Source organism: Hyaena hyaena, unplaced genomic scaffold (genome assembly GCF_003009895.1).
Source record: "Hyaena hyaena isolate Hyena2069 unplaced genomic scaffold, ASM300989v1 scaffold_426, whole genome shotgun sequence".
Classification (NCBI taxonomy): Eukaryota; Metazoa; Chordata; class Mammalia; order Carnivora; family Hyaenidae; genus Hyaena; species Hyaena hyaena.
Window position 1 is genome coordinate 1158099 of NW_024081061.1, and position 23564 is coordinate 1181662.

At 38.3% G+C, this 23564-nt stretch overlaps 1 protein-coding gene across 1 annotated transcript in view; it reads right to left on the minus strand.

Annotated features, from left to right (window-relative positions):
* Nucleotides 1-22676, minus strand: part of PFDN1 (prefoldin subunit 1) — a 71790-nt gene extending 49114 nt beyond the window's left edge. The window contains exons 1-2 of the mRNA XM_039252741.1: nucleotides 22590-22676; nucleotides 19720-19886 (exon numbers count right to left, since the gene is read on the minus strand). Coding sequence (XP_039108672.1) covers nucleotides 19720-19886; nucleotides 22590-22622 — 200 coding nt within the window. The 5' untranslated portion in view covers nucleotides 22623-22676. The remainder of the gene's footprint in view (nucleotides 1-19719; nucleotides 19887-22589) is intronic.
* Nucleotides 22677-23564: the final 888 nt, after the last annotated feature.

The following is a 23564-nucleotide window of genomic DNA, read 5'->3' on the forward strand; positions in this document are numbered from 1 at the left end:
CAGTCAGTTAAGCATCCGACTTCAGCTCAGGTCATGATCTCATGGTTCACGGGTTCAAGCCCCGTGTCAGGCTCTGTGCTGACAGCCAGCTCAGAGCCTGGAGCCTGCTTCGGATTCTATATCTCTCTCTCTGACCCTCCCCTGCTCACGCTGTCTCTCTCTCTCTCTCAGGAATAAGTAAAACATTTAAAAGAAAAATGAAAAGAAAAAAAAAGAAGTGCTGAATCACTGGCTTCTACACCTAAAACAAATACTGCACACACTGTATGTTAACTTGGATTTGTTTATTTTTAACTTTTTAAAATTTATTTATTGGAGGGGGTAGGGGCAGAGAGAAAGAATCCCAAACAGGCTCCACACTGTCAGCACGGAATCTGACACAGGGCTCAATCTCACAAACTGTGAGATCATGATCTAAGCCGAAATTAAGAAGTGGATGCTCAACTGACTGAGCCACCAAGGTGCCTTGTGCTGTATTTTAATTTACTTATTTAAATTCAAGTTAGGGGCATGTGGGTGGCTCAGTCGACTAAGCATCTGACTCTTGATCTCAACTCAGATCATGATTCCATGATCCCTCAGGTCATGGGATTGAACCCTGCATCGGGATACATGCTCAGAGTGGAGCCTGCTTAAAAGATTCTCTCTGTCTCTCCCTCTGCCCCTCTCCCACTCAGGGGAGCCTGAGTGGCTCAGTTGGTTAAGCATCTGACTTCAGCGCAGGTCATATCTCACAGTTTGAAAGTTTGAGCCCCATGTGGGGCCCTGTGCTGACAGCTTAGAGCCTGGTACCTGCTTCGGATTCTGTGTCTCCCTCTCTCTCTCTGCCCCTCCCCTACTTGCATTCTGTCTCTGTCTCTCTTGGAAATAAACTTTATTATGAAAGTAATATAATAAAATAAAGAAACATTACATGGAGACGGGTGCCTAGGTGGCTCAGTTAAGTATCTGACTCGATTTCAGCTCAGGTCATAATCCCCTTTCCCACTTACATGCTCTCTTCTCTCTCAAAATAAACATAACATTAAAAAAAGGTGGGGGGGCCACCTGGGTGGCTCAAGCGGCTAAGTGTCTGACTTCGGCTCAGGTCATGATCTCACAGTCCGTGGGTTCAAGCATTGCATCGGACTCTGTGCTGACAGCTCAGAGCCAGAAGCCTGCTTCAGATTCTTTGTCTCCCTCTCTCTCTGCCTCTCCCCCACTCACTCTCTGTCTCTCAGAAATAAAAATACATTAAAAAAATTTTTTTTAATTATTAAAAAAAGAAAGAAGAAAGAAAAGAGCACCTGAGTGGCTCAGTTGGTTAACTGTTCAACTTCAGCTCAGGTCATAATCTCACTGTTGGTGAGTTCAAGCCCACATCAGGCTCTGTGATGACAGCTGGGAGACTGGAGCCTGCTTCAGAGTCTGTCTCCATCTCTCTACAAAAATTTTTTAAATAAATAAAATAAAAATAAATTAATTAATAAATAATACATGGCAGGGCACCTGGGTGACTCAGCTGACTGGGAGTCAGTAAGTTCAGTTCATGATCTCACAATTCCTGAGTTTAAGCCCTACCATCAGGCTCCTTGCTGACAGGGTGGTACCTGCTCCAGATTCTCTCCATCTCTCTCTCTCTGCCCCTCCCCACCTTCAAAATAAATAAATAAACTTTAAAAAATAACAATAATAAATCATAATAAATTACATGGAGACAGACAAAAATGAAAACACAAGGGTCCAAAATCCTTGATGCAAGATAAGCTATTCTAAGAAAGTTTATGGCAATACAGGCCTACTTCAAGAAGCAAAAAAAGATTTCAAATAAACAACCCAACCTTACAGCTAAAGGAGCTAGAAAAGAACAAACAAAACCCAAGACCAGTAGAAAGAAGAAAATAATAAAGATTAACAGTAGAAATAAACAAAATAGAAACTAAAAAACAATACAACAGATCAATGAAAGCAGGAGCTGGTTCTTTTTGTTGTTGTTCTTGTTTGTTTTAAAGATTTTTTTGTTGTTGTTATTTTTAAGTAATCGCTACACCCAACATGGGGCTCAAACTCACAACCATGGAATCAAGAGTCCCAAGCTCCACCAAATAAGCAGCCAGGCACCTCAGGAGCTGGTTCTTTCATAAACCTTTGGGCAGACTCAAAAAAAAAAAAAAAAAAATGATAGCAAGAAAGAAGACTTAAGGGGCGCCTGGGTGGCTTAGTTGGTTAAGCTTCCGACTTTCGCTTAGGTCATGATCTCACGGTTCGTGGGTTCGAGCCCCGCGTCGGGCTCTGTGCTGACTGCCAGCTCAGAGCCTGGAGCCTGTTTCAGAGTCTGACTCCCTCTCTCTCTGACCCTCCCCTACTCATGCTGTCTCTCTCCTAGAAATAAAACATTTAAAAAAAAAAAAAAAAAAGAAAGAAGACTTAAAATCAGAAACCAAAAAGGAGACATAACCGACTCTACATTAATACAAAGGATTATAAGATAATATTACAAAAAATTACATGCCAACAAACTGGACAACCTAGAAGAAAAGGATAAATTCCAAGAAACATATAACCTCCCAAAACAGAATCAGGAAGAAACAGAAAATTTGAACAGAACATCAACAATAAAGAAAAGGATAAGAACCATCATGTCATTTCAACAGATGCAGAAAAAGCATTTGACAAAGCATAACATCCACTCACAATACAAACTCTCAAAATAAGCAGGTTTGGAGGGAACATACCTCAACATAATAAAGGCCATATATGAAAAACCCATAGCCAACATCAAACTCAATGGTGAAAAATGGGAGAGATTTCCCCTAAGATCAAGAATAAGACAAGATGTCCACTCTCACGATTTTTATTTAACACAATATTAGAAGTTCTAGTCACAGGAATCAGACTAGAAAAATGATTAATAGGCATCCAAACTGGTAAGGAAGAAGCGAAATTTTCACCATTTGCAGATGATATGATACTATATACTGAAAGACTCCACCAAAGAACTACTATCACTGATAAATGGCTTCAGTAAGGTCGCAGGACACAAAATAAATATACAAGGGCACCTGGGTGGCTCAGTCAGTTAAGCGTCTGACTTTGGCTCAGGTCATGATCTCACAGTTCTGACAACTAGCTCAGAGCCTGGAGCCTGCTTCAGATTCTGTGTCTCCCCCGCTCTCTGACCCTCTCCTGCGTACGCTGTCTCTCCTTCTCTCAGAAATAAATAAAACATTAAAAAAAATTTTTTTAATCAATATACAGAAATCTGCTGCATTCCTATACACTAATAATAAAGAAGTATAAAGAGAAATTATGAAAACAATCTCATTTATAATTGCACCAAAAATAATACCTAAGAATAACCTTAACCAAGGAAATGAAAGACCAAAAATACTGATGAAAGAAAATAAAGACAACACAAACAAACTGAAAGATATCCCATGCTCATGCACTGGTAAAACAAATATTGTTAGGGGTGCCTGGGTGGCTCAGTCAGTTAAGCGTCCAACTTCAGCTCATGTCATAATCTCATGGTTTGTGGCTTCTTGCCCCACATCAGGCTCTGTGCTGACAGCTAACTCGGAGCCTGGAGCCTGTTTCAGATTCTGTGTCTCCCTCTCTCTCTGACCCTCCCCTGCTCATGCTGTGTCTCTCTCTCTCTCTCTCTCTCTCTCTCTCTCTCAGAAACAGATAAACCTTAAAAAAAAAAAAGTTAAAAAAATGTCCATATTACCCAAAGCAATCTATGGAATTAATGTAATTCCTGCCAAAATTCTAATGACATTTTTCAAAGAAGTAGAACAAACAATCCTAAAAGTTGCATGGAACTATAAAAGATGCCAAACAGCCAAAGCATTCTTTGTGTAGAACAAAGATGGAGGCATCATGCTTCCTGATTTCAAGTTACTTATTATAAAGCTACAGTAATCAAACAAAATAGGACTAGTCTAAAAGCAGACATACATAAATGAAACAAACTAGAGAGCTGAGAAATAAACCCACACAGGGATGCCTGGATGATGGTTCAGTCAGTTGGGGATCCAATTCTTGATTTTTGCCTCATGTCATGATCCTAGGGCTGTGGGATCAAATCCAGCATTGGGCTCCAGGCTGAGAATGGAGCCTGCCTGGGATTCTCCCTCTCTCTCTCTCTGCCGGATCCTCCAATCACAGGCTTGTGCACACTCTCTTTCTAAAAGGATATATATAAGTAAATAAATAAATAAATACACAACCTGCTGATGTACTGGGGGCATGACAAAAATATACAATGAGGAGGAGTGCCTGGGTTGCTCAGTCTGTTAAGCATCTGACTCTTGATTTTGGCTCAGCTCATGATCTCGCAGTTCATGAGTTCAAGCCCCACATCAGGCTCTGTGCTGTGTGTGGAGCCTGCTTGGAATTCTTTCTCTCCATCTCTCTCTGTTCCTCCCCCACTTGTGCTCGCTCGCTCTCTCTCTCTCTCAAAATAAAAAATAAAATAAAAATAAATAACATTTTAAAAGAATATACAATGAAGAAATGACAGTCTCTTCCATAAATGGTGTTGGTAAAACTGGATAGTCACATGCAAAAGAATGAAATTAGAACACTATCGTATAGTATACACAAAAATCAATTAAAAATGAATTAAAGACTTGATATTAAGACCTGAACCATAAAACATCCAGAAGAAAACTTAGAAAAACTTCCCCTTTATTTAGGTTTTGGTGATTTCTTGGATTTGACAGCAAAGGGCAAAGGCAACAAAAGCAAAATTAAGTAAGTGGTACTACATCAAACTAAAAGCCTTCTACATAGCAAAGGTAACAAAATGAAAGGCAACCTGTGAGCTGGGAAAACATATTTGCAAGTCATATATATGACAAGGCACTAACATCCAAAATACATTTAAAAAAGAATTCTCAAAACTTAGTAACAAAAAAATCTCAGTTAACAATGGACATAAGATCTACATAGACATTTTTCCAAAGAAGACAGATGGCCAACATGTACATTAAAAGGTATTCAACATCACTAATCATGAGGGAAATGCAAATCAAACCACACGGAGAATATCACCTCAAATCTGTGAGAAATAACAATTGGTGGCAAGGTCAAGGAGAACAGAGCAGACGTGTGCACTGTAGGTGGGAATATAAATTGTTGCAAACACTATGAAAAAGAGTATGTTCCTCAAAAAAAAAAAAAAAAAAAGAAAAAAAGAAAACTAGAACTACCATATGATCCAGCAATCCCACTTGTGGGTATCTGTTGAAAGAAAATGAAAACACCAATTTGAAAACATATATGCACTCCCTTGTTCATTGTAACATTATTTACAATAGCCAAAACATGGAAGCAACCAAAGTCCATCGATGACTGGATAAAGAAAATGTGGTATATATACAGAATGGAGTATTAGTCATCTTGAAAAAAGAAGCAAATCTTGCCACTTGAGACAACATGGATAGGCCTTGAAGATTTTATGCTAAGTGAAAGAAGTTAGAAAAAGACAAACAGTGATCTCACATATATGTGAAATGTAAAAAAACAAAGTCACAGATATAGAAAACAGACTGGTAATTGCCAATGGCCAGGGTTGGGCAAAATGGGTGAAGACGATCAAAAGGTATAAACACCCGCTTAAAAAATAAGTAAGTCAACATCTCAAGTACAGCATGCTGATTACAGTGAATACCATTCTATTGTATATTTGAAAGTTGCTAAAAGAGAACATCTTAAAAGTTCTCATCACAAGAAAAAAAAATGTGTTACCACATGTGCTGATGGATCTTAACTGGACATACTGTGATCATTTCACAATATATAAAATATGGAATCATTATGCTGTAGAGCTGAAATTTATGCTCTGTCAATTATACCTCAAAAAATAAATATGGATTTGGGCATTTACAGAAAAACATTTTTTATACAGAAGTAGATTTATAAACAGTAGACTTACATTTAAATAAATGTATCTATATAGACAGATATCACCAGACACACACATAAATAGCAAAATATGACCCACTGTTAGGAGAGAATTCAGTTAATAGAAACAGACTCAGAAAGGAGGAAAATAAAGCAATTAACAGATAGGAAAAAAAAGTTGTTTTTTTTTTTAACATTTATTTTTGAGAGAGAGTGTCAGAGCGTGAGTGGGGAGGGGCAGAAAGAGAGAGAGACACAGAATCTGAAGCAGCCTCCGGGCTCTCAGCTGTCAGCACAGAGCACAATGCAGGGCTCAAACTCATGAACCATGAGATCATGACCTGGGCCAAAGTCAGACGCTTAACCAACTGAGCCACCCAGGCACCAACTGCACAAAGAAAATTTTTAAATATTATAATGTGATTAAGAAATAATGGAAGACATCAACTTAACAAGTAGAGAAATTAAAGATATAAAAAAGAGGCAAGTGCTCAGCAAGTCACGGTGAGACTGGGTGGCTCAGTCAGTTAAGCAGCTGACTGGATTTCAGCTCAGGTCTGATCTCATAGTGGGTTGGAGCGCCAATGACACTGACAGTGCAGAACCTGCTTGGGATTCTACCTCTCCTTCTCTCTCTGCCCCTCCCTGCTCTGTCTCTCTCACACTCTCACATACACACACACACAAACACACACACTGTTTCTCTTTCCCTCTCTTTCTCTCAAAGTTAAGTAAATTTAAAGAAAAGAAAAGAAAAGAGGCATGTGCTACTTCTGGTAATCAAAATCATCATACTATAGCAACAAAATCACTGGTCAGGCTTTAGAGTAAATTAGATGCTGTAAAAGAAAACATCAATGGGGCGCCTGGGTGGCTTAGTCGGTTAAGCGTCCGACTTTCGCTTAGGTCACGATCTCGTGGTTCGTGGGTTCGAGCCCCGCATCGGGCTCTGTGCTCTCAGCTATCTCAGAGCCTGGAGCCTGTTTCAGATTCTGTGTCTCCCTCTCTCTCTGACCCTCCCCTGCTCACGCTGTCTCTCTCTCCTAGAAATAAATAAAAACACTGAAAAAATTAAAAAAAAAAAAAGAAAACATCAATAAACTCAAAGATAAAGCACTAGAACTACTAAAAGAAAGCGGGGCGGGGGGGCGGATTGAGCTACAGAGCAATCAAGCCATGAAGACACATGGAAGAAACTTAAATGCATACTGCTAAGTGAAAAAAAGAAAGTGTGAAAAGACTACATACTGTATGATTCCAACTATATAACACTGGAAAAGGCAGAACTATAGAGAAAATAAAAAGATCAGTGGTCACCAGGGTATAGGGAGGAAGAGAAGGATGAACAGGTGTAACACAGGAAATTTGGGGGGACTACGAAATGATTCTGTATGATACTGTAATGACAAATACAAGACATTATACATTTGTCAAAACCCACAGAACTCTATAGAGTGAATCCTAATGTAAACTATGGATCTTAGTTAGTCATAATGTATTCCTTCATCATTTATAACAAATGCACCACACAAATGTAAGATATTAACAGGATGAGGGGAATGGAGAGAGGGTATGTGAGAGCTCTCTGTACTTTCTGTAAACCTGAAACTGCTCAAAAAAAATCATTCATTTAAAAAATAAATGAAAAGGGGCGCCTGGGTGGCTTAGTCGGTTAAGCGTCCGACTTTCACTTAGGTCATGATCTCTCGGTTCGTGGGTTCGAGCCCCATGTCGGGCTCTGTGCTGACTGCCAGCTCAGAGCCTGGAGCCTGTTTCAGTCTGTGACTCCCTCTCTCTCTGACCCTCCCCTGCTCACGCTGTCTCTCTCTCCTAGAAATAAACATTAAAAAAATTTAAAAAATAAAATAAAATAAAATAAATGAAAAAATGGGGACAAGTTGGAGACAACATGAACGAGCCAAAGGCCAAAATGGAATTATTTGAGCAACAAAATAACATAGTTTCAGATTATAATCCAGAAATATAGCACCTAGACCTGCCATACCTTAGGCAAAAGAAATCTGCAAGAACACAGTATGCTCAAACCTAACTGTGAGGGTTGTTGCCACATCTCAGCACTATACTATCCATGTTCCCCTCATCAACTACTACATTCCTAAACACCACCCCAATCTCTCCTCTTCTCTTCCATACTACAAGCATTATGCAAGGGTCTCCACTAAGCTATCTCTACCCAAAGTCCTTCCAAGAACTCCTTTAAGAACTCCTTTATGATCAAGGTTTCAACCTGGCTAATGACTTGCAAAATAATATAACCCCCTATCGCTTGCACTATGTCTGCATCATCTGTCATTTTTACCTGTATGTTCCACATCTCAAACTCAACATGTCCCAAATTAAACTTTTTTTTTTAAATTTATTTCTAGGAGAGAGAGAGAGAGACAGCATGAGCAGGGGAGGGTCAGAGAGGGAGGGAGATACAGACTCTGAAACAGACTCCAGGCTCTGAGCTGGCAGTCGGCACAGAGCCCGACGCGGGGCTCGAACCCACGAACCGCGAGATCATGACCTAAGTGAAAGTCAAGACACTTAACCGACTAAGCCACCCAGGTGCCCCCAAATTAAACTCTTTTATCTCCCCATACCAACATTCCCTATAAGTAGTTTCCCCACTTCAACCTCAGCTATCAATGATATCACCACTTGCCCACTCACCTAGTCCCAAACTTGCAAGTATTCTTCTTGTACTCTATATCTTCCCCATTTATGACTAAGATTCATCATTTTCTTTCATACGGACCCTTTTCCTCTCCATTCCACCTCTGCCACCTTATAACCTTATTATTACATTCCTGAATTACTTCAATAACTTTCTTCTGCATTCCCTGTTAAACTCTCCTGAATTTATCCTATATATATTACCAACAGTTTTCATATAGCTATCCCTCAATTGTTGGTAACTGTAAAAACTGTTGTGGACGATCTTAGTAGACACTACTGACTGGCTACCCAATATCCATTCTTCTTTCTTTGTTGAGAAAGCTCCAATTTTGTTTGGGGACCTCCACCTTCCCAAGTGACTCAGGGAAGTGAATCCTGGGATGAATTGTGATTGGTCTTACTCAGTCATAGTAGTCCCATCTCCCAAGATTTAAGACCAAGCATGTGGTTCAGTTTGGGTTATGAGTGAGAGATGGCCCTTCTGAAGACTTCTGAGAAAGATTTCTTTGCTCTCACAAATGCGACATAGAAAAAAAAAAAAAAAAAAAACACATGGTACTTTCTCAGGGTGCCTGGATGGCTCAGTCAGTTAAGTATCTGACTCTTGGTTTTGGCTCAGATCATGATCTCACCGTTTGTGAGTTCAAGCCCTACATGAGGATCTGTGTGTGAAGTCTGCTTGGGATTCTCTCTCCATCTCTCTCTGACCCACCCTTGCTTGCTCACATGCTCTGTCAAAAAAAATAAACAAACTTAAAAAAAGAAAAATCACAGTACTAACTCCACATGTTGTCACATTTTAATGAAATCCTTGCAACTCCCAACAGCCAATGCACATAAAGCTGGCAAGCACAAAAGGGTGGCAAGCACTAAGGCAAGAGTGCTGAAAGAAGTAGAACTGAAGCCCAGGATATAGTCCCTGAGAAGGCCTGAAATACACAACATCTATAAATCTGAGATGTATTATGCTTAATGAAAGAAACCGCAAAAAGAAGTACATGTTATAATGATTCTAAATATATAATCTATATGAAGTTCTAAAATAGGCAAAATTAGTTTACAGTGATACAAGTCAGATTAGCGATTGCCTAGAGCAGAACTTCCAAGAAATGACTTGGAAGAGGAAACTTTTTAGGGTGATGAAAATGTTCTATATCATGACAGACGTGGTGGTTACACTTAATAAAATTCATCCAACTGTATTCTTAAAAATTAATGTATTTTACTATATATGTTATATTTCAATAAAATTTTTAAAAAGTTGATAATTAGTACTATAGTATTCCAGATGGTTATAAATACCCATGGAGAAAAATAAAGTCAAAAAAAGAGAGTACAAGAGGCAAGGAGGTAGGGGTAAAGTATGTATATAATTTTAAACAGAGTGGTTATGACAATCCTCAATGCCTTTTTAATAAAGATCTAAAGGAAGACAAAGGTGTATGGTAAACATCTGGAAGTAGGCAGGTCTAAACAGAGAGACCAGAACTGCAAAAGCCCTTGTCTTTTTCAATGATTATATGGAAAGCCATCTGAAGATTTTGACTACAGTGATCTGACTTATATATTTTAAATTTATTTATATAGTGTGAGAGAGAGAGAAGAAGAAGAAGAAGAAGAAGGGACAGAACTAGGGAGAGACAGAATCCCAAGCAGGCTCCACACTGTTAACGCAAAGCCCAACGTAGGGCTCAAACTCACAAACCATGAGATCATGACCTGAGCCAAGATCAAGAGTCAGTTAAGGGGATGTTTAACTGACTGAGCCACCCACGTGCTCCTGACTTATGTTCTGAAAGGATCACTCTGGACTCTCAATTGGGAAAAACTATAAAGTGGTAAGGATGCAGGCAGGGAGCCCAGTTAGGCGGCAGCTGCAATAATCGAATGGTAGCTGAAGTCAAGGAGGTAGTAAACAGAAATGTTCAGATTCTGGATCAAATTTAAAGATCCAGACTGAAAGTAAGATTGAATAAGAGGACTCAAGGATAACTGCAAGATGTGGAAGACATGGAAGGACTAGGGCACCTGGGTGGCTCAGTCAGTTGGGCATCTGACTCTTGATTTCAGGGCAGGTCATGATCCCAGGGTGGTAGGATCTAGCCCCATATCAGGCTCTATGCTGAGTGTGGAACCTGCTTGAGATTCTCTCTCCCCAACCCCTGTCCCTCTCCCCTACTCATGCGTTCTCTCTTTAAAAAAAAAAAACAGGGGTGCCTGGGTGGCTCAGTTGGTTAAGCATCTGACTTTGGCTCAGGTCATCTCACAGTTCATGGGTTCGAACCCCGCATCGGGCCCTGTGCTGAGCTAGCTCAGAGCCTGGAGCCTGTTTCAGATTCTGTGTCTCCCTCTCTCTCTGACCCTCCCCTGCTCACGTGGTCTCTCTCTCTCTCTCTGAGAAATAAAACATTTTAAAAATGTAAAAAAAAATGGAATAAGGAAGTGGAAGGACAAAAAAGCCATCCACTGAAGTGAGGAAGACTGTAGGGAAGAACTGGTTTACCTGGAACAGTGAGAATTTTATTTTGGTCAAGTTAATCTTGAGACGCCTATCAAGTGGAGATATAAAGTAGGCAGGTGGATATACAAATTTGGAGTTCAGGGAAGGGGTCTAAGCTAAAGATAAAAACCTGGGATCTGCCAGTATATAAAAAGGCACTTTAAAAATATAAGCCTTGGGAGCACCTGTGGCTCAGTTGGTTAAGCATCCAACTTTGGCTCAGGGTATGATCTCACGGTTAGTGAGTTCGAGGCCCACGTCAGGCTCTGTGTTGACAGCTTGGAGCCTGGAGCCTGCTTTGGATTCTGTGTCTCCTTCTTTCTCTGGTCCTCCCCCTCCTCCTCCCCTCTCTTCCCCCCCCTCAAAAATAAACATTAAAGAGATAAGCCTGGATGAGATCACTAAGAGATTGAGTATAGAAAAGGAAACAAAAAAATTCCAAAGGCTGAGCCCAAGATCAATCTAATATTTGGAAACAGGAAAGAAAAAGAAACAGTAAAGGAGACTGAGAAGGAGTGACCAGTGAAATAAAAGGAAAACCAAGAGGTGATCTCCTAGAAGCCAAAGGAAGAAACTGCTTCAACCAGAAAAAGCTAACTGGAATAAATGCTGATAAGTCAAATTAGATGAGAACTGAGAATTTACTGGAATTATTAGGCAACCATGGTCCCTTGAGGAACCCAACCCCATGTAAACATTCCTTGTTCTAGATGAGTAATTCATACACTGCTATGTTCAATCAGCGCTAATTAGAAATCACTGTGTATTTTTAAACCAAACTATTACTCCTAAAATGGAAGCAGTAGTATGTTAGTCTATTTTAAACATGATGTTTATTTTTGTCACTATTTGGTATTCTAAGTATTCTGGTAAATAATCACCTCTGATGTTTACCACTTTTACTCTAGCCTCATCAAACCTCAAACATTTCCACATATAATCATCAAGATTTGCTATAACTTCTTCCAAGATATGATCTCTGTTTTACTAAAAGGTTAAAATGTAACACCGGATGAAATACAACCATTGGATAGTAAAAATTATTATCCAGTGAGTATTAAAGGACACAAACAGAAGACTCCTAGTACAAAAGCAGAAAGTCAGAGAAATATAAATTATTTTGGTATAAATACAAAGACTCAGTCTAACACACACATACAAGATGCATATTATGATCCAAATCTTTTTACCCTGAGCCAAACAATGTAAAAGGCTTGGTTTAGGGGAGTCATGCTCTTTATCTATTTAAAGATACATTTTTAATACTAGGCTCTTGCTGCAGTGCAAATTTTGCTATGAGAATATTTCAAGTCCTCTTCAAAGCCAAGGGAACAGTGTCTCCCAAGTAATCTGGTCCATTTCAAGGTAACTGACCTTCCTCAAAACAAGAGACCGTAAGTAGAAATCCTGGCCAGGACAATAAGGTAACATTCCGTCAGACATGTCCATTTGAACTTGAATGCTAAAAATAAATTGAGCATACATTCTTCACAAAACCACAGGCACTAATGGTGCATGCAACACACTGCAATCTGAATTATTTCTTCTGGGCAAAGGATATTTGCAGCCCATAGCAATTCCTGATATAAGGAGTAAGAAAGAATACTAACAAGTTATACCAAGTGTGTATTCACATACATGGACTGACTGCCTCTCAACTTCTAGGTCAGTATTTTTTGTGAGCTCCTTTTGGATGTTTCATTAAGCAGATTATGTTCCTTGACATGAACATTTCAGTCCTCTCTCAAACAGATTAGATAGATTAGATACCAAGTTGTTCCTAAATTTGCCACTATGAGATAAGTGGCAGCTAAAATCAGAAAATTCTTGGTACAGCTTAAAACTGATTGTTTTTCAAGGGCGCCTGGGTGGCTTAGTAGGTTAGGCATCCGACTCTTGATTTTGGCTCAGGTCATGATCTCGGTGAGATCAAGCCCCAGGTCAGGCTCTATGCTGACAGTGTGGAGCCTGTTTGGAATTCTCTCTCGCCCTCTTTCTCTGTTCCTCTCTCTCTCTCAAAATAAAGAAAGAAACTTAAAAAATAAAAACTGATTGTTTTTCATTTCAGAGAAACTCAGCTAAAGTCAGTTGCAATAAACAATTCCCCAGTAACAAAATAACATAGTTCAAGGTTACTGCTATCTTTATTTTTATTTACATGGGAACAACAAGGTAATGGTACTTTTCACCCTTTCCTCAGTTTACTAAATCAATCCTTATCACCAATTAGAATACATTGTAGTATCCTCTTGGGTCGTTGAGTAATTGCTACTTTCATGCAACAAAAGCAGGTTCTGTTTAATCCTTTGCCAGTTTAAAAAACAAATGTGAAACCTTTTGATGTCAGGAAATCCAAAAGCAAAGTGCTCCAAGTAACCAAATGAATCAATTCCATTTACATTTTTTAATCTAGTTCAAGCCTAAAATAAGTAACCTTACAAGGACACATTAAATAAAAATTTTATTTTAGCACATTTGTACATCCCAAGTAGAAGAGACTTCTTCCCTTTTATACAATAAACTTCTAATCCACACACCAATTTTCAAAACTAATTTCCTGTATTTCAGTGAGACTGTGGATTCTGGAGGACATGGGAGGGGAAGAAGGGAAAGAATTATTAAAAGTACTCTTCTAAAGAAGAAACATGGCTATGTAATTCCTACGCAAATGTTTGTTAACTTGCCCTGGCATAAAAACAGTGATGTCATTCTACAAAGCAGTACAGCAAAGTTATAATGAACACTGAGTTTTTAAATCAAGACAACTTAAGGAAATTAAGACTATTACTCAAGAATCTCCTCTCCCTAGAGTACCACATCTGTGAAAGAGAAAAATGTGCCCATCTGGGGTTATATACACACTCAGCATCAACAAAAGTGAAGTCATTTTTCCCTGCACAACAGGAAAAGCTGTTTTTCCCCCTTACAACTCTATGCAATGAAAGCCAAGACTTTAAATGACTCTGTATAAAAACACAAAAAGGGAGGGTCACATTCTATGAGTAAAAGCAGCTCAACATCAAGAACCCCTCTTCCTTTAAAATAAAATCTAAAAAATAACTTTAAAAATTCCTTCTTACCTTTGAAAATTACTTTATGTTTGCTTCACTTTCTCTACTCTAAAATACAGATCTATCTTTAAAGAGAATATATAAGGAGCTGATAAAATGCTGCCTGCACTGTGTACTCACAGCAAAAGTAATGTGCACTTTTTTTTCTCCTATAGCAATCACTAAATAAAATATCCAAAGTTGATTCCAGTAAGAATATAAACTATTTTTACTATAACATCAATAATAGTTAATGCACCAAGTTTTGTGGTTTATTTCCTAATCTAGTACAACTACTTCGTCAGCTTTAAAATTACCCCAAACTGACTGGAATACCAACTCTACAGCTATGTGAAATTGTAAAATAGTTGCAAAACTTTAGGCACCATGACTATGTCCCTTTCTATTAATATTTAACATAACTAAACAGAGAAAGCAAAAATAAAACTTGGTTTTACTAACTGTCATGATTCAAACTACACATCAACATCCAAACTAACAATTAAAACCACAACAAAACCAACATAATATTTTAAACAAAGGGCAGTTCAACCAAGCTATCATGAAAAATTCAGATTTCTACATCCTAATTACTTGAAAAGTTGCTCAACTGGTCAGATTTTTGTCACTGTTAATTGGTTCCCTATCAGGAAAATCTACGGTTTTTACTTTCTACCTGTGCCACATTTATCTTCGGTTTTACACTTCTGGATCTTTCAACCATTAGAGATCAACCATCAAATTACTTCAACAAGTAGAAATAGCAACACCGCTCCCAAACAGCAATTTCTGCATTGCTAGACACTTATCTAGTTGGTAGATTTATACCATTGTTCATTCTTAGTTCCTTAAATGTAAAAAATACCCGCAGAATGGTGGCATACCTCTAAATTGGTTTAAATATGGTACAAAGTTATTTTTAGTTAGGTTCAAGTTTTAAAAAGACACTAATTCTTCTCAAAGACTACTCAAGTTCCTCCCATATAAAAAAAAAATTAAAAGCTTAATTTGTCTCTCTTGGAAAAAAGAAGTGTATGTAATGCTCAAATAAAAGGACATTAGAATCATAGAATAATAAACCTGATATCAAATCAGGGTCGGGATCATACCTATTGTTAATAAAAATAAGTCTGACATTTATTCTAATGATGGCCCTTTCAAAAGCTAGCATGGCTAAATGTCCTCTACCTGCACTTTCAAATGTAATTCTTATTTTTTAAAAATTCTAACTTCTAGTGTGCAAAAAGGGGGGGGAAACCATAAACCCTTATAAACTGGTTCTTATTGAAGGAAAAAAAGGATACAAGAAACATTCACGTATTATTTGAGAACTGTGTCTATTCCCTCCTTGCATGCTAGAAAGATGCAAAGACAAACACTTGCAACTATTCAGACAGATCATTCCACAGTTGTAACTTTCATCACAGTTCTCAAAGCAGTATGGTGAGGTCAGCTCACAAATAGCTTAAGTAGCAAAACTAGAAATTGGTGGTAGTAGTATCAGGCTACATAACAGCCTCTCCAAAGAATATGAAGTAAGAGAACTGAAATGTGCTGGCAACATGCCAAGAGACTGGATGGACTATAGCTTTGAGCAATGAATACACAGAGTTTACAGTATATAGCATAGCCATTCATCATCTCTTACCCCTAGTTGTATAAAACCAAAATTAGCCATATATAGGAGGTCATTTAACACTACCAAATTTCTCTAAACCTGTGTCTGGAAAGACATCTGGGCATGCAATGATTTGGTTAAACTAAATACATACCCTATAAAGGAATATGTGACTTCCATCCTATATGGAGATAAAGAATGTAAAAGAGATACTATATTGATATTATTCTACATATAATAGCTTTTATTCTCTAAAGATTATACTGCCCTGGGCCTAATTCTAAATGCTTAGGTTTTTCTATATTGCCATTTCTAACTGATTACCTCTACAACTGGTTGACTTTTACAACTGGTTAACCTTCTCAGGAGATTTAATAAAGAATTTATTCTATCAATCAAAGGGCCTAATTTTGATAAGAAACAACTGCTCTGACCTAGTCAAAATGTTACTTTTACAATTTCATCTTTGTTGAATCATATTTTAATGTTTTCGTTTTGTTTTATTTTGTTTTTCTGTGAGAGAGACAGACAGAATGAGCAGGGGGAGGGTCAGAAAGAGAGGGAGATACAGAATCTGAAACACGCTCCAGGCTCTGAGCCCGCTGTCAGCACAGAGCCCGATGCGGGGCTCAAACCCACGAGCCATGAGATCATGACCTGAGCCGAAGTCAGACGCTTAACCGACTGAGCCACCCAGGCCTCCCTATTAAATCATATTTTAAAACAAAATAAGAAAACCTAACTCTTAAGTCATTGACTTTCTAACCATATTTTGTTGAAGAAACAAAAGAAAATGTAGTTATTTTAGGCAAAAGAATCATTATCAATTCAAATCAAGACACATTTAAAAAAAAAAATAAAAAAAAAAGACACATTTTACACCTATTTTATGCCAAACAGTATGTTGAAAACTGAGGAAACAAAGATAAAGATGTATATGGTTTTATAGAGCTGACAATCTAGTTGAGGAAAATGACCCACTTAGAAATCAATCATCCATCTCTCTCTCTCTCTCTCTCTCTCTCTCTCCCTCTCTCTCTCTCTGCACTGTACTAGCTACAGAAACAAAAGCTCTGGTATCGCCCAGGAAAGTGTGAATAAGTCTGCCAGGGAGGACAGAAAAATCTTCAGAGAAGATGAGCTACATCTTGAAACATAAAAATTTCTCTCTTTATTATTTTTTTTTCTTAAATAGTTTATTGTCAAGTGGTTTCCATATAACACCCACTGCTCGTTCCAACAACTGCCCTCCTTGAAGGATAAAAATTTCACAAGGGAAAGAGGACACTTCAAGTCAAGGACATAATGAACAAAAGCAAGAAAGCACAAAGCATCTGATGGGGCACCTGTGTGGCTCAGTCGGTTCAATTCAAATTCAGCTCAGGTCATAATCTCACAATCCGTGAATTCAAACCCCACATTCAGCTCCACACTCACAGCTGGTAGCCTGCTTGGGATTCTGTCTCCTGCCCCTCCCCTGCTCAAGAGCACCATGTCCCAGCTCTTTCTCTCTCAAAAAAGAAAAACAAAGACAAAGCCCTGTGGCAAAAGTAGAGACAACTATTTCCGGTCCATGTACTACTTACTACTCTTCTACCTTCACCCCTGACAGACTTATGAATCATTTAAAGCATGTTTAAAACCCACATGAGACTCAGTCCTTTTCAACAGATCAATCAAAATCAGTGGAAGGATGTTAAGTCCATGAGATGAAATTTACATGGTATACCGAGCCTGGAACTAGAAAGTGGTGGGACTTGAGGCTAGAGGGGTACATTAAGGACAGATTATATAAATCAACATGAATGCCAAGCTAAGAAGTTTAGATTTTATCCTGTGGGCAACAGATCAAAGAATTTTATGAAAAATATAGATGTGATGAATACCGGCAGATGTATGAAGAGTATATTTGAACAGACAGAATAAAGGGACAAAACACAGCTAAGAGGCTACTGCAATAATCCAGGTAAGATACAATGAAGCCCGAATTTCAGTGATGGCAAAAATCTACGGCAGGCTCTAAACAAAATGGAGTGTTTTGGATTCTAGAACTCATGGTTTTAAAACAACAGTTTGAGAAAAATTAGTATTCTAATTGGAATTCCCAAATAATATTCAAAAAACAAAAGACAAATTAAGGTAAAGACTAGAATTAAAGACGTGAATCACAAGGATACTCAAGATTACTCAAGACTATAAATTCAGAAATAGTTATTTCAGGTTTAGCATCAAGGAGAATATCCTCATGACCAGACTAATACTCAGCAAGTCTTTTCTTCCTGAGGGCACTAATACTCTAGCCAAACAACAAACTCTAGTCACCTTACATGCCCCCACAATGCAGGGTCAAATTTACACTCCTAGTGAGATGCAGAAAGCACAAAAGTCAAATTGAAAACCAAAGTTTGAACCTATGGAGGAAGTTCCACTTTATCCAAAAATTTACAACAATGTATTTATTTTACATAAAATAAATCTTCTGGAACTACTACTACTTTTCTACCATGAACTAAATCATATCCCAGCCTTTTACCCCTAGGCTTCTTTGTGTGGAATACAATTTAGCTATAGCACTTAGGGCAGTATGCAAAAAAAGCAACTACCTAGCACTTCTGGAGAATGTTTAATAAATTAAATTATTCTGATTAAAACTAAAAACTTCATTTAGCTCAAAAGGTCAAAGACGGTCAAAAGAGATTTTCTATTTTGGTAAAAGAAATTGTTTAACTGTTGGAAAGGCTAACACTGATGTGAAATCCAAGTACGAAATGTTAACATGTATGCTGGAAAAGCTACCATTACTGTTTAAGACCTAAGGATACTCACATTAAGAATAAAATTATCCTGTAGTGAATGCCAACAATGCACCTGTACTATATATATATTCAAGGGTTCTACTTTGCTACCATCCCAATTCTTTTCTGTCATAATAATAAACTGTCAATGTGGGATTCTCCTCAAAATAAGTTAAAATGAAAAATATGAACTAGAGATAAAATTTATCTGTGATATATTGTTTATTCTGAGAAAGCAAATCACATATTTATCATGATCTCTCTCTTTTCCAGAAAGAAATGGAGTAGCTATTCATGAGCAGAGTCTACTTCTCATGATGTCATTCCAAAGCCATTACTAAATGTTACACATGTTATGTTTCTTTCAAATCAATCACGAAACAAGTCATCCTAAGACTGAGGTCAAATTCCATTCAACTAAAAGATTTCCAAACTTGAAGTTATGGTCCGTTTACTAAGTAACATTCAAAGACCAAATTCCAGAAAAACCCTCCTCTTGTACCTCCCCCACTTAAAAAAAACACAACAACAAAAGACAGTCTTCTCCTTTTAGCTCACTGTTATGGAATGTGACCTGTAGTTAAGGGCTTATCCATTCCTTATTTACTGTTTAGAGAACATGAAGCTGATCTATTCTCTTATAAGAGTAACATATTTCTTAAAAGAAAAAAATGAGGTATAGGTGGTTAATCATATAAAAATTAGAACAAGAAAAAGGTAAATTGGTTTATTTGATTTCTCATGCAAGACAGAATGAGTGTATTAAAATGATAAATGAACATTTTTATCTTACAACACTGGTCCAACATCTAAAGGATCTATGATTTGTACGACTCCTAAAAAATCAGGTAAGGAAGGAGAAGTTAAAACTACACCTACTTAAATAAATCTTCACACACAAAATTACTATAAACGTCTTCTCATGACAAATCCTATTTCTGTCATTGAACTGATACACTTAAGTACCTACCTGATCACAGAGAGAAGAGGAAAACATTTAAGAAATGTACTTCAGTCTAAAATTAAACACATCTACTTTGGGTTCAGTTAGCATTTTTAAAAAGTATGTATTTGACTAGATGATCTTCAAAGTTTCTATGATACTTTAACTCAACTTTTAAAATGAACAAATTCTAGACAAAAATCTCTCCCACAATAACCCCCTTAAGTATATGTTTTACTTACATTCTTCCCACACCTTCATACATGTTAGTCTCATCTATCAAAGTCATAATCTCTGTATCTGTAAGATGTGCATGCTTTTTCGTTCTGTTTAGCTGTTCAATCTGTATGTCTGCAAGCTTCACCTTCTGTTGAGTGTCAATAACTTTGGCTTGAAGCTCTGTGAAGGCCTAAGAAGAAGTCCTTCATTTAGTGGGTGAAACATTTTACAGGAAACATTTGAGTCAAATCCAAATATATTAAAATAAAGCATGATAACCAGAAACAGAGTTGTGAAATTTACCAACACAAACATCAATAAAAGTCAATACAATTGTAAACAATCAAGCCACCATACTAAATCGTGAATTTATCCTATCCTCAGAAGATGCATTCTTCGTGAAGCAGAACAGATGCACCTTAACAACTAACTCTAACAACTCACTACATTTGTGTTACACGGCTAGGATGCAAAACACTTTCCCACATTTGTTTGAAATACTAACATGGGAATATTAATATGAGAACACTGAGGAATATAGTAATATCTCATTTACTCCTCTCAATAATTCTATGACTTAGGAATGGCAGTTTTCATCATCACTCTTTACAGATTAGAGTAATGAAATTAGGAGTGCCTGAGTGGCTCAGGGCATGATCTCCCACTTCAAGCCCCTCATCCAGCTGTTTGAGAGCTCGGAGCTTCAGTTTCTGTGTCTCCCCTCTCCCTCTCCCCCTCCCCGGCCTGTGCTCTGTCTCTTTTTCTCTCTCAAAAATAAATAAACATTAAAAAAGAAATTTTTTTTAATAAAGTAACCAAATTTGTTGAAGAGATGTAAATGGCTAGCACAGGGTTGAAGTATTATAAGGAAAGGTAGGTACTTAAACCCATTTCTTCTTGACCCCTTAGGTATGTTTCTATTATACTGTCTACAGTAACATTCAGGAAACAAATATTTTTAAAATAAAGATTAAAAGAATAAAAAAATTCAAAGCATTGGTAGAATTGCATCATGATCTTCATATGTACATACCAAGCCAAGTTTGACCCTCCTGTACACTTAAAGATAAACACAGTTCTTGGATACTCTTATTTAAGTGCCTGGAATGACTTTCAGCTGCTGTCAAATTTATACCTTAATAACAACATTTGTGACTGCATTACATGGCAAAGGTCTCTACTTAACTTTTTTCTGACTTTGTTCTCACCTATTAGGTTTCAAAAGATTGATTTGGGGAGAAAGAAGGTGCCTGAAATTTCCCATTAGTCTCCACCACTCCCCCAACAAAGACCTTATAAAGATATTAGATGAAACCTGTAAATAACAAGTTTGTTTTTTAAAATTTTTTTAATGTTTTATTTATTTTTGAGAGAGAGAGAGACACACACAGAATCTTAAGACAGGCTCCAGGCTCTGAGCCGGCTGTCAGCACAGAGCCAGATGTGAGCTCGAACCCATGAACCGTGAGATCATGACCAGAGCTGAAGGTGGATGCTTAACCAACTGAGCCACCCAGGCACCCCAACAAGTTTGTTTTTTTAGTTAATCTAATTGGCTGTCAAAACTATACCATTTAAGTCTCTAATCATTTTCTTAGTTTGCATTCATTGTCCAGGGGTTTCTTAACAACAAATTCAAATCCTGGGAGTTAAGTCCACTCACAGCTGTACTCTATTTAGGTCTTTCACTAAACCTTGACTTACATTAGAACTTTTAACAGAAAAAAAGGTAAACTTTTAGAATGCTTTAAGCATTCTTCAAATTAACTGTTTTGCAGGTAAACTTACAGGTCACACCTGACTGTTCTGTACACACTGCTAAAGAAGCTGGTATATAGTTCAAGCTATTACAGCATTAGAGAACACCACGTTAAGGGCTAAACTTCCAAGTTTCAAAAGAAGAAAGACAAAAAACCAAGTTATGTACACACAAATCCTCAGCGGGATAACAGCTTCATTTGATAGGAGCAACAAATATTTGAGCTATATTATTTCATACGGAAAGGTTTGCCCCAATGATGTGTTTAGACGTAAAATTTGCTCTTCCGAAGAATCTAAATTAATAAACAAAAGGTGTGGAGAGAATAAGAGAATAGTGGATTCTTATCCCAACTTTGGACTAAATATTTTCTGAAACTCAGTTTCCTTTTCTATAAAAGTACAGGTTTAAAGTTGATGAGATCCAGGATGCTTTCCCTGACAACCCTTAAGTGGCAAAAACGTTTTTGGGTAACAACACATTTCTAAGCAACAGTTTGAAGAGAGAAACCCAATTCCTTCTGATACCGATTTTATTTGGCAAATTTTACGGGCTTGTTGTTTCTTTTTTTGGCAGGTCCTTCAAGAAAGGGCGAAGGGGAGGCAGGCCTGGGAGTTAGAGCCCTGCTATGACGTCTATGAGATTAACTTTGGACAGTATGTACATACTACGACCTTTCAAAGCATGAGATGGAGTAAGTGGCCTAAAAATACAGGATGGACTTCGGAGTTTTTCAAAGCAAATGAAAATTAAGAATTACAGATGCCTTGGCCCGGGCAAGCCGTCCGAAAGGGCTCCAACTTGAAACGCTTACTTCAGCCTTACTATGGAACTGAAGGCTCCACGCAACGAAACGGCTCTGGAGCTCAGAACGAGAGGCCAGGCCAGCTATCAGTACGCCACATTAATCCAAACCAGCTCAACCGGCTCTTAGGCAGAAAGAGCTGCTCCCCCCCCACGCCATCCACGCCATCGTAAGGAGACCCAGTCCCGCCTTAGGACTCTGGGGAATCACTCCCCAGTTCCCTGGGGCCTCTTTCCTTCCTCCGGACTCGAGTCTCACTCGATATTCTTGGCCACAGTCCCCTTAGCTTTCAAAGAGAAGACTCTGCCAGGTGAGGGACCCTCTTTTACCTTCTTCAATTCCAGATCCACGGGAGCCGCCATCTTGGTTCACTCGGTGCGCCTGCGCAGTAGGGGAAAGCCAGGAAAAAATGGTGGGGGAGGGGCGCGCCTTGGAGGTTTGAATGCCCCCTTTCTTTCTGCGCCTGCGCATGAATCGCCCTAGGGCTTCTTGAAATATTACGGGTACCCGTTATGTCTTCCTCACGTGACCTATCAGACCTGGCACGCTGATTCTGAGGATGGTTTTAAGCACTTTGACAAATAGCTTACTTTGTGCCTGCTGAATAGAGTTGTATGCAGATCCAGCCAAAACTTTTTCAGGCATTCATTCCCTCAGCTAGTCCCTGTACTGTCAGGGAAGTGGAAGAATCAGCCCGAGCCTCAGGCAGGCCAGTTTGGAGGAGACCAGAAGTCTTCGTTGAAGTGTTCTTCCAAAGAATTTATTTCTACTGAAATCCCCTGGAAGACCTTCTAGACACAGTAGTTCTCAAGAGAGGCCAAATAAGTTTATTAAAAGAGTACAGACTCTCTGGTCCTCACCCCAAACTTACTTATTTAGAAACTTTGACACTGGGGCCAGGAAATTTGTGTTTTCGGAAACTTCCCTTATCACCCAATGTAAGTTACCTGCAGACCACATTCTGAGAATCTGCTGTAAAAGCTTTGGCATTTGAACCAGAAGGATGAATAGTAATTAGACTTTAGAAATGGATGAAATGGATGTTTTACCTGATGTGGAGAACAAGGGCAAGAGGAAATGTAGATAAATTTCCTCATAACCTGAAGTCCATTGACAAATACTTCAGACAGGCAGAGTATGACATTCCTCCAGAACTCCCAACTGCTTTAATGTTTTGCTAGAGGGGGGGAAACCCTTAGCTAAAAATAGGATCTTGTGAATCTTCTTTAGCATATGAAAGTCCTTTGGAAATTTCACCTTGTCTTTACCACCCCCAACTCGCCAATTATGGTAAACCCTTGGTA